At 43.1% G+C, this 16,959-nt stretch overlaps 1 protein-coding gene across 1 annotated transcript in view; it reads left to right on the forward strand.

The window, feature by feature from the left end:
• LOC108801977 (mucosa-associated lymphoid tissue lymphoma translocation protein 1-like) overlaps positions 1-16,959 on the forward strand; it is a gene marked incomplete at its 3' end in the record, with an annotated part of 93,863 nt that overhangs the window by 50,342 nt on the left and 26,562 nt on the right. Inside the window, exon 6 of the mRNA XM_018573882.1 lies at positions 587-683. Within this exon, the coding sequence (XP_018429384.1) occupies positions 587-683 (97 nt within the window). The remainder of the gene's footprint in view (positions 1-586; positions 684-16,959) is intronic.

Consider the following 16,959-nt stretch of genomic DNA (forward strand, 5'->3'; position numbering starts at 1 on the left):
GCTCTGATGTGAGAGAAAGGGGCTCTTGATGTGAAGGGGGCTCCTGATTTAAAGGGGGAAACATGTGTTTTTTTTTACAGTTTTTTACATTGATGTATTTTTACAACTTAGACTGGGGTGCCTCTAGATGTTGCATACTTTTAAAGGGTGACCTGACTGAAAAACGGATGAAAAACACTGATGTAGACACTGTAGACACTTGCACTGCAAATAAATAAGAATTTTCATGACTGATAGAGGTCCATCTGGTGCTGTTTGTATGTAGTAACCACGTGGATCTAGGTCATCCATTCTTCATTATAGACATCCTACAAACTTTTACAAGACTTTTACTCTTAAATACATTTTAATTTGCGGGCATACCAATTATTTTATAAAGAAACATTTTAACAACTGAATACCAAACATTTTACAATATGCAAATGTTTAGGGAAGTGATAATAGTGCAAAGGACGGAGGTATGCCTAAAAAAAAGGTGGGATGTTCTTTCCTCCCTTGAAATGAGTATATGCTAATGGTGGGACAACCATTAGAATGAACCAGTTACTTTGCTATGCATGGACTAAATATATGTTTCTCTCCCCAGATTCCTAACGTTTCAGTGGAAGATAAGGGCCTGTACTTCTGCCGCGTGTTCAATGGCATTGACAGTGAAGATAGTATGGACGTGGTGGTTGCTATCGGTAAGTAAATCTCCAGCCAAAGGCAAATTACAGCATGAATGCAGGAACTGATATAAAACGTTACCTTTCCTTACTCTGTCCAGACCCAAAGAGAGCATCTGGGCTGGAGTTTGGCTCTACCCATTTCTAAATAAATTGAGGTTTGAGGAAGGGGTAATGTTTAGTCTTACTAGCACACTCCACTCGTTCATAAGTAAATAGTAATATCTGAAATATTGTACCTGTACTGTGAGAAACATATGGGCAGCCGCTGCTGACCATATTTCAAAAAGGACCTGAAATATGGAAGCTGGGCCCAAAAATGTCATGCGCAGGGCAAAGGACACCAGTATTGCCCTTCAGCTGATCTTATTTTAATTTCTGACTTACCATTCATTGTCCTGCACTGAGGAATGTAGAAAAGATAGGTGTATCATAGCATTATTGAGAGTCTAGTTGATTTTTATTGAAAGCTCAATTTGAGAGCTCAAACCCCCACTTCATCAGGGCTTAAAATGCCGGCAATGATTGAGGATAAAACTGGAGAAGAAATATTACATAAAAAGCGTGACATATATGGCTGTAACGGGTTGCCGGTGTTATATACAATAAAAATTGGCTGGACTCGTCTTTTCTACATTCCTCAGACTACTTGTAGGACCTCTGAGGACACCCCAGGTGACAGAAAGCTGCCCTTTGACTTTGAATCACATCCACTACCTCTCCTCAAGTCACTAGCCCAGCATTGTACTAACACAATCTCTGTTTGTCCTGCACTGTGTCTCAGTGTGGAGGTTGCCATCTTTGTAAAAAAGCTTTCTGAGGTCAGGGTTGCCCCCTGATGACTGGTGGGCTAATATTCAATAAGCAGCAGGAGAGCTTCATAAAGCACATATCTGCATAATGGAAGCAGCAGGGAGGTGCATGCCATGCTGCTTCCTCTCCATCAAGCTGCACAGTAGTAACCTCGCTCCTAATCTGATGAGAATAAAGGTCAGAATAGGCAGTGCCTTAGATCAGGGGTAGCCAAACTCCGGCCCTCCATCTGTGGTGTAACTACAAATCCAATGAGGCATTGTAAGATTCTCACAGCCACAGACATGACTCTCAGAGAGATGCATCATGGTATTTGTGGTTTAACCACAGCTGGAGGGCCGTAGTTTGGCTACCCCTGTCTCAGATGATTTTACACTGCAAGTGAACAGTTTTGAGACTACAGAATAGGAGTGCTCAGGCACAGGAAGTGCAATGCTATTTGCAGGAAGGATTCAAGACAAAAGGTACATTTTCAGGATTCTGCTTAGGAACAATTAATATTTCCAAGTGTTTTCTATAACAGAGCAATTCTTACTTTTTTGAGTTCAGATCCACTTTAAACATTAGCTGCCAGGCTGTCTTTGAGCTGATATGTCATCTTTTTCTGGGTCAGTGGCTCAGAAAGTATTGAAGTGGCTGGATAGCCAGGAACTAGCTTTTTTAGAAAAAGACATTAGTGGCAGCCCCCTGTACTTTCTTTCAGTACAGGTTTCCATACTTCTTCTTGCATCCTGGATGTCAGTTTGTTTTTCATTAGCATTTTGGAGAACATTCTTTTACATATTACAGTCATTTGGGTTCATGGAGAAATAATATGCCACTTTTTACTGAATCAAGGGTTATGTGGTTCATAACACTTTTATTTCTGGCGGAATGGCATGCATGGTGCTTGTTATACTAATCTCTCAGTAAATCCCAGGTTTATTCTAAACCATTTAATACTTTTTAATCCATTGGAAGAAACCTAATTGTGACTCAGCTGATTATAATGCTTTATCTTTTCTTCTTTAACATCAACTTTCTATTGTTGCCAAGTGGAATTAATTAACCCCCGAAATGCATCCGCAGCCAATATGCAATAGTATTTGCAAGTACTTTCCCTTAATTGGTAGAACCATTTAATGGGCGTGGATTTTCAGTTGACTCTTAGAGGAATTTGTTTAACAAGGGTATCCACTTTGACTGTTGATAATAAAAGCAATCGCCATCAGGTGAACTACGCTACGTGGCCAAAAATTTGCAGACACATGACTGTCACACTTACTGTATATCTACACTCAATTTACACTTCCAAAACCATATGGCGTGCCCCCTACCCTTTGAGGCCACAACAGACTCCACTCTTCTGGAAAGACCTTTCAGAAGATTATGGAATGTGTCCATTCAGGCAAAAAAAAAAAAGCATTTGTAAGGTCAGATGAAATGTTGGATGAGAAGATCTGGCTCGCAATCTGAGTTCCAGTTCATCCCAAAGGTGCTCAGTAGGGTTGAGGTCAGGGCTCTGTCTAAGCAACTTAAGTTCCTCCACACCACTCTGGATTGAAGAGAGAAGCTTGCTCAAAATCTTCTATATTTGGCACTTCCAAGTGTGTAGGATGTCTGGGCCCCCTGTTGTGTGTTGTAATTCCTTCTGAGGTCGCCTATGTTCTGTAGTAACCTAGAAGATGGTGAAGAAAACTGCAGAGCACAGTGGGTGACGCCAGTATCCGACACTCCTAGAAATCTTGAATGCAGAAGATCGTTGAGCAAGCTTCTCTCTTCAACTAAGCAGAGTTGAGGGACATGGACAGTGGAACAGGTATTCATTTCTGTGTCACAGGGAGGCATTTGTTTCATGTCTTGAGTAGAGAGAGTTGCTTTAGAATAAAATACATTGACTTGTGTAGGAATTATATAAGCTTTGTCAGATCGTTTATTTGAAATTGGAGTTTTCATTTAAGGGTCAGCTCACCAGATTGTAGTATTTCAGCTTCAGATAGATGCTGGCTTCACATATACAGGATGTCTCAGGAATTTTGGTGGAAAGATCTCTGCACTTGAGTTCCTAGCTCCACCCACCTGCCCTGGCCTTGATGAGGGAGTGTCACATTCTCTGTTGTATTTTTCATCAATTTCACAGTAAGCAGCTACTCGATTATTTAAATCACTGATTATATCTATCCGTAATCACAGTATGGCTGGAAAAGGATTGTTTGACCACTTCAGTACTGTAGAGGTTATCCCTTTAAAATGTACCTCCAGGCAAAATGTTGTAGATTTGGATAAAGTGATTTAGAATCTCTGTCAGGTTTTTATTACTGTCCTGGGGCGCCCATGTTGGGCTTTTAATTAATATTTTTTCCTCTACATTTCTCTTTTCTATAAACTTTACTGTATTGATTTCTCACGGGGCTAACATGCCCCATGTGCCGAATTCTCTTTATGAAGTCATCAGGGGTCTCATTAGACTCCTGATGTCGACTCGTGCATGTCCCTAAACTCCAGCTCAACCAGCTAATGTCACCAGGGCACTAAATCAACGAGCCTGAAAGACTGAATCACTGATCAGAAGTCAACTGAGCTCCCCATGAATCCACTGAGCTCCCTATGAAGTCCACTGAGCTCCCCATGAAGTCCACTGAGCTCCCCATGAAGTCCACTGAGTTCCCCATGAGGTCCACTGAGTTCCCCATGAGGTCCACTGAGCTCCCCATGAGGTCCACTGAGCTCCCCATGAGGTCCACTGAGCTCCCCATGAAGTCCACTGAGCCCCCCACGAGGTCCACTGAGCTCCCCATGAGATTCCCATAAAGTTCACTGAGACTCCCCATGAAGTTCACTGAGCTTCCCATTAAGTTCACTGAGCTCTTCATGAAGTTCACTGAGCTCCCCATGAGATTCCCATAAAGTTCACTGAGACTCCCATTAAGTCCACTGAGCTCTTCATGAAGTTCACTGAGCTTCCCATTAAGTCTACTGAGCTCCCCACGACGTTCACTGAGACGTCCCATGAAGTTCACTGAGCCCCCCATGAAGTTCACTGAGCTCCCCATGAAGTTCACTAAGCTTCCCATTAAGTCCACTGAGCTCTTCATTAAGTCCACTGAGCTCTTCATTAAGTCCACTGAGCTCGCTCCCCATGAAGTCAACTGAGCTCGCTCCCCATGAAGTCAACTGAGCTCGCTCCCCATGAAGTCAACTGAGCTCGCTCCCCATGAAGTCAACTGAGCTCCCCATGAAGTCCACTGAGCTCCTCATGAAGTCCACTGAGCTCCTCATGAAGTCCACTGAGCTCTTCATGAAGTCCACTGAGCTCTTCATGAAGTCCACTGAGCTCTTCATGAAGTACCCAGGAATGATGGAGGGTTACATACATCCAATGGTGTGGAAGTGACTGCTTCTTTAAGCTGAGAGCTTGTCATATGTATATAGAAAGTTCACAATTGCAGAGCTTGTTTTAACCCTATGATTTCCATGAAGTATTTTAGATGTTGTTGGCAGTTAAAGGGTTATATGGCATAAACACGCATAAAGTACATTGATAAAAAGAAGCAGAAAAACTAAACCCACATTTAAGCACTGCAGGCCATAGATTATCTTGCTCAGCCCACAAAGCTGAAATGATTAGACTCCCCCATCCTTGCTAAACAGCATAGATGAAGGAATCCCTGGTGTCGGCTATTGTATTCAGCTACTGCGGCTCCCGCGGCTGCTAAATACCGGAACAGTGACATCTGATTGAATGCAGTCATTGTTTGGTCGATAAATTTCCACTCGGCTCCTTCGACATAGGTCACATGAAAAATGTATTTTTGTCAAACTGGGGGGTGTCGGCAGGGTCACACACATTTTGCCCAGGTTTGGAGCGGCATTAACAAACAATGACACAGCGAACGTGGGACTCTTATGCAAAAGCATGTGATTTTGTGCACATACATGCATGTGGTAAGTGTGAATGGCACCTTACTCTCTTCTTCTTGTTCCTTTATTAAAAACACTTCAGATACTTGCGCTGGAATACCATTCTTGACTTGTAGAGCAGGTCTGCTGGCTTTAGTTCCATGTTCTCCCTGTGTTTGTATGGACTGTTCTCTGGTCTCCTGAACAACAGAAAGACTTTGGCATCTGAGCAAACTGCCTTTGCTGTGTGTGGGTGTTTGTATGACTGTGGTAAAGACAAAGGATTTTAAAGCTTGAATACAAGAGTCCTGTGTATTCTTCCTTGAAGCACGGTGAGCTTGGTGTATTTCTTCCAGATCTGTGCAGTGATCCATTGTGAGACTTGGAGCTTCCTGTAGAAAAGACCGCTCACTGCTGCTCTCTCTCTCCTTGTGCAGGGTGACTGGTCTTATCTCCGCCCCCTCCTGTAGTTTTCTCTACAGCAGAAGGATGATGCCGCTGCTGCTTTTACAAGACAATAACTTTATTGGCAAAGGCATTTGGTGCACACAAAGTGCATTTATATCCTCTGTGGCTATTAAGGAATATATTAAAATAAAAAATTTTGGGTCTGGAGTTTAGCTTTAAATGAATGTTTTTGTGCCTGGATTCAGCTTTAAGGGGCTGATAGAAAAGGACCAGTAAGCTTTGCCCCCACACTGCAAGGGTTAAATAAAATTCTACCCGGAGTTCTGCTTTAAAGAGAACTTTAGGCGATGCTTCAATACCAGGGTATGTCTTGTTTATATTTATAAAAATTATTTTTAACATGATCTCCAGAAAACTCTTGTTACTTCAAGTCCCCATCTGCTGCACTAATCACCACTGAATTGAATTTGGGTGGGCCTACTTTTGGCTCAGATTAACCTGCACATCAAAAAAACAAATGCAGATACAGATAAGCAGCTTCTCATATGGCTTATTTATTAAAGCTGAACTCCGGGATAAGGAAATGTTGTCCTCACAAGAGTAATGTGTGTTCTGGAATCTTGTTTTGTGTCTTTCTTCCAGATCTGTGCAGTAATTCAGTGTAAAACTTGGAGCTTCCTGTAATAAAGACCACTCACTGCTGCTGTCTCCCCTTCTGCAGGGTGACTGGTCTTGTCTCCGCCCCTCCTGTAGTTTTTTGCAGGAAGTTTGTAGTGGGTGGAACTGCTGAGCCCCTCCCACAGCTTTGCCCTCTGCCCAGGCTATGTACAGCACAGTGATGATGTTACGCTACTTTTATAACTGGGACTGCAAAGGCATCTGGTGCGCACAAAGTGGATTTACACGCTTTGTGGCTATTGAGGAATATTATTACTCACAAATGTATATACCGCAAAAACAGTTTGCGCAACGCTTTCAATTAAAAATGTTGTGCCCGAAGTTCAACTTTAATATTTTTTTTTCTTTGGTTGAAATCTTCCGATAGCTGATTGAACATCTTTATTTGTCTCCTTTTTTGAGACATTCTGCAAATTCAGATGCGCTATCATGGGGAACTCTAGATAAGGGATACTCAGAGTATCACTGTTGGTAGTATAAAAAGTGTTGAAAGTAATCTAATCAGAGATCAATCAAAGCAAACATTAAAATGTGTTTTTCTTTTAAAATAAAAGGACATGGGAGGCAGAGGACAAATACGGCAGTGGAGTGCACAGAAGGTAGTGTAATTGCATGACTTATTTCTGCATGTTTTGGTGTCGGGTTGTTTGTGTCATTGCTGCGCCTTTTCGCACTTATGCCTACACAGTACTGCAGGTTTTTGATGTTTTAAACAAACGGACCTCTTTTCTTTCATGCATTCTGCAGAGTCAGGAAAAAAACAGGGCTATTCACAAAAGGGTGAAGAGTTTGGAGAAGGCAGAAGAGAACAGTGTAGACCGAAATGGCTGATTTGGAAAAATTCTCCAATTCAGTTCACTTTCCAGTTCAGCTATGTTGTCCTAGGTTGTTCACTTCTCCTGCCTTCTCCAAACTCTTCACCCATTTGTGAATAGCCATGTAAGGGATCTATTTATAAACAATTTGCAGAGCAATTCGTCCTGGAATCCTTATGAACATTCATTCTGCGTGATGTTCGGATGTAATATAATACCGCACTATGACCACTAGATGGCGGTGAGGATCATAGGAACAAAATACTTATTTATGCTCCTTAGCTCCATCCAGTGGCCATCATGCGGGATTACATTACATTTGACCCGACAAAAAAATATACTGAGAATTTTCATTTTTGCCTGTATTCACACAGAAGGAAGGGTCACAGAGATTCACAGGGTGAATGTATCTGCAAATTGTTTATCAATAGACCCTAAGAGTCTATTCATACTTTCTTTTTTTATATGTGCTGTAAAAGGTGCATTATATTACACAATAACACAAAATAAATTGTGTGGTACATTGTGGTGCCATTCATTAGAATGGCTCCCCAATGTACTGTTACAGTAGTAGACAATGCACCAGTGCTGCAGCATACCATCGCAATCGCAAGGCTTATGTCTGTTTTGTGTGGATTCAAAACGAATGGGCTGCCTTAAAGCCCCTTTGAACTGTCAGTTTAAATTGTGTAAACACATTCCAGATGTATTTAAAGCTGTGCAAAGTCTTACAATAGAAAAGCCTATTCTTTGTCTGCATGATGCAGAAAAGGACCCCTGCCCTTTGTGGGGTAGCAGTGGTCTCTCTGCACAAGTCTGACACCCCCCCTGCTGAGTCCAAACTAGAGCTCTGCATTTAGGAAAGTTCATGGTTCCTGCTAATTGAAGAACTCTAGCTCAGACATCAGGGAGTGTCCAACCTCTGCAGGGAGACCACTGCTTCCATACAGAGAACAAGAGTTGTTCTCTTCAGGGTGCTGGCAAGGAATAGGCGTACCTACTCACGCTGTGGCTGCTTCCTAAAAACAGCTCACTGTAAGACTTTGATCACCTTTTGTGTTGATGAACCTGGAATGTATTTAACTGATTTAAATGAGAGTTCAGCTGGGCCTAATGCATGATAAAATGTTTCACGTGTGAAGGTGTAGAGATTTTCCACAGAAAAGATATGTTAAAATGCCAATAAAACCCATGACACAAGTGCATTACCGTTTTTAGTATCCCTGCTTCACGAATATAGATTCACGAACATTTCTTATGCATGCGCATTAGTATGAGCGTTGGCAAGCAATTTTTTTTAATAAATCTTTTTATTCATTTTACAATATATCAAAACAAGACACTAACATAGTGTCGTAACTGTACAGTACAAGTTAAAAGGTACAAGTAATTAGGGTGCAATTGACCCAATCTCAAGGAAAAGAAAGTGATCTGAAGTCAATACCCCCCAAATCATTGCCAATACATTTCGGTCGATAATCCCCCTGTTTTTAGCATGCCCTAAAATGATTAATCACAGACTTTTGGAACAGCTATTCAAGGTATTAAGGGCAAAAGACCCCCTGAAGTTTACTTACTGGGGCTCAGATACAGGGCCAGGGCACAGTGGAGACAAGTACTCCCCTGGGCTGCGCCATATGGCACTCTTTGGCTCTGTACACAACACTTTATCTGAGGTCTGGGGTGGCAGCTGTAGAGCAAATGACACTGCAACACAAAAACTTTATAAAAAAAATGTGGTCTTGGCCCCTGGACCTGGGACAACCTGTGGCCTCTCATTGATTGACCTTCTGCATTGCACCACAAAGCATTTCCCAGGGACAGCCACATCAAATTATGAATGATGAATGGTAACCATACCCAAAACACATACACAACTTGCAATGATATGCATTAATATGAGCGCACAAGGTGGGCAGCCATCCACGCTCATCTGCAGTGCATAGATGTTAAATGGCCACAGTTGATGTATATGTTTTACCGGAGGAAATTAGACAAGTGTGAATGGGCCCCGAGAGAGGCTAAATCGTATATAAACTAAACAAAAATCTAATATATTTCAACTTTTTTTCTGGCTTTATTCCCTAACTTTCAACTGGTGATGCTGCCAGTCTTAGGGTGACAACATTCACTTACTCTACTGTGTCTATAGAGGAGCAGCCTTGTCACCTTAGGCTCCTGATCTCAAATACAAACACTCCCCCCTCTCCTCATCAACATTGCATAGGTGGAGGCGTTTTGTAGTTCAAAAAAGATAGCTGAGAAGTCTGATAAAACTGTTTGAGATTTCAGTTCTTTGCACAGGAAATTACAAGGAAACGGCATTTCTGAAAAGATCAACAGGTTGTTAGACTAAAAGAAAATGAATGCAACCACCACATCTAAGGACTAGTAAGATGCAATATAATACATTTTTGTCTTCGGATTTCTTTTTTGTTCAAATACTACTGACATGTCTTACGGGAACCTGTTAGGTTAGAGCAGGGGTCCTCAAACTACGGCCCGCGGGCCACATCCGGCCCGCCAGGGTCCTTGGCCCAGCCCGTTCGGGTGTCAAGGCCGTGGAGCTGCAGGCCCCTACCTTTACTATCTCCAGGCCGGCCGTTGTAAAAGAACGGCCGGCAGCTATCTAGATAAGCCACGCTCGAGTCGAGTCGATTTAAAAACAGGCAGCGATGCCTGTTAACATACAAGCGATCCGCTGGCTATAGAGCCAGCGGATCGCTTGTATGGGCGGTCGGCCCGTGTTCCCCCCCTCCCGTTGTCACGCTGATCCCGGGCTCCGCTGAGCCTGGGACTAGCATAGTGCTTCTGTCACAGGGGATCAGAGGGAGATCGGTACACGACCTCCCTCCGGTCCCCTCTCCTCTGAAAGAATGCGGAAGTGTTGTATATTACATCACTTCCGCATTCTTGTGTCACTCTCCAGCTTCAGAAGCTGGAGAGAAGCTAATGAAGCAGATCTGTGCTTCATCAGCTTCTTCGGGGGTCCTAGGTGACATTAGGGGTCTTGGAGACCCCTGATGTCTCCATAAAGAGGACCTGTCACATCTTTTGCTATCACATAGGGGGGGTCTCCCCGTATGTGATAGCAATAAAGTTAAGTGAAAAAAAAATAGGAAACACAATTAAAGATTAATTTTTTTTTTAAAGTTACACATAAAAAAGAATTAATTTTTTTTTTTAAAGTCCCCACCCATACGTACACGCATTCGTACACGCATTCAAACATGGGCGGGTGCGCATACCTGCGAAAACGACTATTGCACCCATTACGCCGCACATGTTACATATCGCAGCGAACGTCGCAGTGAGAGCAATAATTCTAGGGCCATCAATCACTGATAACACTAAACTGATGAACGGTAAAAGTTTTTAAAGCGTCGCCTATGGTCAATTTTGGGTATGGTGTTTTTTTGCGAGTGCGCGTAATTTTTAAGCTTGACATGTTTGGTGTCTATTTACCCGACGTGACCCTGTCTTTTATGTTTCACCAAAAAATTGGGTGATAATAAATGTTTCCTAACATAATGTTAAAAAAAACGTGTTTTTTTTAAAATCTTCTGTAATTTTCCCGAAATATAGTAAAAAAAGAAAAACCGCAGTGGTGATTAAACACCACCAAAAGAAAGCTCTATCTGTCCCCAACAAATTGTATAAAATGAATTTCAGTACAGCGCTGCATGACGGAATAAATGTCAAAGTACCGCAGCGCTGAACACTGAACACCCGGTCTTCAAGCAGTTAAAATAGGCCCAGCCGCCCTAAACAGCATATAGCAATCAATCGGCCGGCCGGCTGCCCGCCCGCGGGGTCCAGGCAGAGATCGTCATTCCGCCGGCCCCACCTGGGTGTCAGGGAAGACACACAGGCTGTTCCAGAAGCTTGGCAGCTTCTGTGTTCGGCCTGCGCGGCTGCATCCTTTCATCTCAGGGCACATGCCGAGGCAAACCAAATGCCTTGGTTCCTTTAGCAGCGTAACGCCATTCACACCAGAGCAGCAGCTGCTGGAACTCACAGCAATTGCTCACTAACGTTCCCCCTTTGTTCTGGGACGGGAGGTGGCGTGGCGGTGCGGCACCACAGCCACGCCCCCCCTGTTTTTCAAAATATGATCCGGCCCCCAGCAATGTCTGAGGGACAGTGAACTTGCCCCATGTTTAAAAAGTTTGAGAACCCCTGGGTTAGAGTCATCAGAGTTGCTATTGCACAGTTTTGTTGAAGATGCATGCTTTGCTTTAATGCAAAGGGCCCACTCACACCTGAGGATTTATACGGCACATTAAGACATGTGCAGGGGTTTGCCATTATGTTGCTGGTGCTGGTTCACAAATATGTGTTGCGTTAACATGCATTGGCCAAAAAAAGTCAATGGCTGTTTTTTTTATCCATCAAAGCATGTTATAAGGGCTTTTCATAGGGATGGCATTGTGTGAATCCAGCCTTAGTGAATCACTGATCTAGATCAAGGATGTAACCAAGGAAGTGGAAATTCCTGAGCTGCCTACTTCTTACCGGTCACTTTGCTTTGAAAGTCTGTTTTCAGAGATCAGTCCACATAGTAGAAATATAGATGTCTGGAACTTTTCATGTGATGTGCCAAATCCGGTATCAATTGCAATCAGTGGTGTATCTGTGGGGAAAGGGGAGGGGCAACGGTTCTACCCAAGTACAGCCAGCTGCATGGTGTTTTAGACGTTTAGACTGCAGTTTGTGTTGCCCATGGCTTTAAATGAGCCTTGTTCCGACCTCAAGATACAAATTGGAGGGATGCTCTTCCATGCTTCTCATCGGGACTGATGTGTCACATGACACAGAACTAAGGAGAAGCCTGGAAGGACTTATCTTTACTCCACATTGGCCGCCCCGCTCTATCTGTGAGTCCTGGTGTTATGCAGGTGGGGGTGAGGTTTCTCCTAGGGGAAGGTGTTTGCTTGGAAGGAAAAAGGGCAGATTTTTACTGGGGGTGATCATTTTGCTTGTCCTAAATCCCTGGCTAAATCCCTGATGGGGGAGTTGCCCATGTATTTTCATGATTGCCCAATTTGTCGCCTACATATTGACTTGTTTGCCCATTTGTTGCAATTATATGGTCCAAATTGGCCATTTGCTGCCCCTGTATTGTAATGATTGTTACATGTACTGAGTTTCCCACATATTTATATGAAAATCTATGTGTGGCCCATGTATTGTCAGGCTTGCCCTACGTATTGTTAAATCACAGCTCAGGAGTTTCTACAAACCCACGGCACTTTAGACAAGATTAAGTTGATCAACTTTATCTTCCTTTCATTGAAGGACACAGTGAAGATTGGAAGATCTCACTACTGGGTTATACTGCCACCTATAGTAGTAGGACGCTGGGCACAAAACACCAAAAAAAGCCTGGGGTGGCCCTTGCTGGTGGTCAACCCATTTGCTAACCCAGCCCCAGTTTTTTGCATAGCGTTTAGGAGTGAGGACGTCAGAATCTATGCTGGGATTTGTTTTCCCCTTTTCCTTTCTTCTTCTGTTTGTTTGGTTCGTTGAATTCTTCAATCAACAGCGGGCTGGGCGATAAGCTGGATGTATATGGATCCTTGTAGTCTTCCCCGGCCTGCCTACGAGCGCATGCATTTCCTTGCTACAAAGGGTTCGGCTGTGACAGCTCTGTGTTTAGATAGAGCAGCCCAGGAGGAGGTTCTCTGGGAACCCATATGACCAGCCCGTCTTAATAGAGTCACTCACAGTGCTCCTTTACAGGCCGACGGCACCGTGGCCCTGGCCAGAGATTCCCGTCCATTCCTCTGGAGCTCTTGCAACAATTTGGATGGTCTGGTATTCCAAAAAAACGGAATAAACAGAGCATGTCCTTCCATTTATTATAAAAGAGACATCTTCTTACAAACAGATATAAGTGAACCAGCATGTTAGCATACAACATTGCTGACCAAAAGATGGTTTTCTATCAGTGTACCCGATGAAAGCGGCGGGACCTCAGAAATGCGGCATCAGTCATAACAGCGTTGGCTGTCTATCACCATTTGTGGATGTAAGAAGTGTGTTTGGATTTTTAAACCTTTCCAGTGTTTTATTGTCTGACGGTCAGCGGAGTTGAATTTTTACATGCTGGTTTGTAATGTAGATGTGCGCTCACTTTTTCTGTTTTGTTTGTCAAATCCCGGCTGTTTAGAGAACAATATTACTACGATTCATTCCACTGCAGGTCTGTCACTATCAAACAATGCCTCGGTTATCCCCATGAATTGCTTTTAAACACTTGCATTTTATTTGATATGTTTCTGTTATTTTATTTTAACTGGTATGGATTTTATATACAAGGATCAGAGGAAGAAAATATGCTGAAGGCATTTCAAGCCGACCTTCAGTGTACTCTATAACTTTGCATCCTTGAACTCCCCACTGCCCCAACCCCAAACCCCCATACAGTTAAAAGGCCCTTTTTTTTTTGTTCTGGCACCACCATTCCACCTCCATTCTCACCTAGGAGAGAATGACATGTCCTTGTTTCCTGGGATATCCCTGAGATATAACCAGGAGATTGCAGGAGTAGGGACACACAGTGGCCAGTGGTTGGATCTGATGTACATGGTTGCGGGGCGGCTGCCTGAACCTGTAAATGCCAGCAGGCTCCCAATGACTGAGGAGGGCCAAGATGGCAGTGCGTTGCCCGGGCTGTGGCAGCAGAGCAGCATATTGCAGAAGGACAATGCTAGATTTGCTGGACATGTGAGGATATGAATTGAGGACAACTCTGTCTAACAGGGGGGACCTTCCTCTTTAATATCATACCCCGCTCGAGGGGATCTTTTACTGTATTTCTATACACTGTTATCTTAAGAGAAGGTGACCAGCAGAATGCAGATCTATTTTATTTCACACATTCAGTGTTTGTATATTACAGGATTATTACTCTCTCTCTTGCTTACTAATTGTCTCCCGGATAAGCACAAGCCAGCAGCCAAAATATAGCTAAACCAGGCCATGCAGTGGCTTTTGGGCCAGGTGCACAGCGGGCTCAGCATTGTATGTCTAAACAGAGATGTATGCAGCTAACATTATGATTTGGTGTTAGGTATTATCTAAAGAAGTAACAATGCCTTACCTAAATTCCTATCTCCTACCACAGTGGTCCCTAAACTGTGACCCTCGGACCGGATGTGGCGCTTTGCTTACTTTTAACCAGCCCTTGGAGCTGTATTCTTCCAATGACCACAACCATAGGGATCTATTCCTCCCAATGACCCCAATGATGCAGCTCTATTCCTCCTATAGACCCAAGTGATGGGAATCTATTCTTCCCACTGACATGGTGATGGGGCACCTTTCCTCCCAATGACCCAAAAGATGGGAACTTATTCCTCCCACTGACACCAAGGATGTGGCACTATTCCTCCCACTGACACCAAGAATGTGGCACTATTCCTCCCACTGACACCAAGAATGGGGCACTATTCCTCCCACCGACACCAAGAATTGGGCACTATTGTGTCCATTGACACCAATGATGGGGACCTATTTCTTCCACTGACATTAAGGATGGGGCATTTTTCCTTCCAATAATCATAGGTGCTAGGTTATTTTTTGCCCCTATTGACCATGAACCCTGAGATTATTCACACTCACTCACAAATAATCCACCACTTTACTGCCACCGATGCTGGGGCATTTTCTACTACAGTCTGGCTCCCTTAAGTCTGAAATACAGTGAACTGGCCCTTGGTTTAGAAAATTCCGGGTCCCCAGTCCTCCCGGAATACGTGAACATTGCCTACCTGAAAATTTAACCATATGCTACCAGAACATTGAATTCAATCAGAAGCTTTGCATTACTGGGTGTCCTTACACAGTATATAGAACTGGTTATATATTGTGAAGGACGGCTGTGAACTATATCTTACTTTACTAGATGTTTTCTACATGTTGATAAAATGTGCAGTTCTCTGGCCTGTAGTAGCTTTATGAAAGATACTGAGCAACTTTCTTTGCATATAACATTTTATGCAAACTGTAGTTAATATTTGTTGCTGTTTGTATTGTTCTGTATTGGATACCAGATACAGTTAATAACAGAAACCAGAAACCAAACACATGAGTGAAAAGCTAATAATCATTTACATAGTATAGTTAGTGTCCAGCCAAAACATTCTCTTTTAGTTATGGAGCATCAGGGTTTTACTGCTGTTCAGGTCACTGATAGAGAGATTTACCCTCACTTCCTGTCCTGGTGACAATGGCTTCACTGGACAGGAAGTGCGGACAAATCTCTGCCAACAACAAACTCTGGGAAATGTTTGAAAAATTAAATTCTGTATTCATTAGAAAATCATGCAATGTATTTTTACACCCAGATATGCTTGGGATGGGTCCTCAACCAGGCTTCATTGCTTACCTGCAGTGTAGTCAGGGAATACGCTTACAGACCATGTGATTGAGAGCTGCATGAAACATAAAGTGGCCCATGAGTTTTGGATATATATGAAAAATTACAGCGCTGAAAAAACAGATACTTAAGGCTAGGTTCAGATCTGAGCGATCCTGGGACGCGTGTCCCGGGACCGCGTGATCGCGTGCAGATGCACACAGCTACAGTGATGCTGCGCGGCTCCAGTGATTTCAATGGGGTTACATCCGTGCGGCAATTACTGAAAAAAGGTACATGTATCTTTTTTTTGCAACACATGATCTGCTTGTTCGATTGCACAGGCGGAATCACGTCGGGAAACCGCACGATCCACCCAATGGGACTGGGGTGCCATTAGAAAATGGCAGGCCAACGCAATCGGATGTGGTGGCTGACTCCATGACCGCTCGGTAATCCGCGTGCTTTCTGACTACGTTTCATGTTACACCCATATTTATGGTCTATAATGTAACATGGTCAGATTGCAACAGGATCTGTGAATGAAGAAACCATTGCAACAGAGGGACTCATAGTTCTCAATTAATACATCACCACACTTGTAGTCCATTGACACTTCCTCCCATCCATGTTATTGCATATCTGTATCTCATTATGGACATGGACGGGAGGAAGAATCTGCAGGAGCCAGCGCATTGCACATATGATCTACTGATTGCGGTTGCAATGCAGTTACTCTTGCATTACTGAATGCAAACAAAATAATAATAATAAAATGCACATTGTTTCTTTTATGAAGAAGTGTATATTTATAATTTAATGCAAAAGGTGGAATTTCACTTTAATCAGCACAAAACAAAAACCATATGGGCTAAGGACTGTAACATCATCCTGCACGGAGAGGGCTGTTCACGCATGTTAGCAGAAAGTGGTGGTGCCGAATTCCCGTGATGGACTACAATCTCACGTTTAGTTTACTGATTTGTATTGAGATTGTAGTCCATCACGGGAGCGAGCTTGGAGCGGTGGCTACTATACAACACACACAGGGACCATGGGGAACAAAAGTAGCCACCGTCCAGAAGGAAGGACAGTGTCAGCACCAATTCAGAGATGATTTGAGGATCTACAGCCGAGTGACACACAAATAAGATACATTTATGTTAATAGTTAAGGTACTTGAATGTATTTTTTAAGATTCACTTTAATTTGAGGGATCAATTTTAACAGACACACTGAATATTTAGTAATGGCTTAGAAAATAGTACAAAACAAACTACGGTCTTTCATTCAGTTTAAACAGCTGTGACCATTGGGTATGCTACATAGGTCCAAAAAA

This window comes from Nanorana parkeri, unplaced genomic scaffold (assembly GCF_000935625.1).
Source record: "Nanorana parkeri isolate BGI_ZX_2015 unplaced genomic scaffold, ASM93562v1 scaffold2592, whole genome shotgun sequence".
Lineage (NCBI taxonomy): Eukaryota > Metazoa > Chordata > Amphibia > Anura > Dicroglossidae > Nanorana > Nanorana parkeri.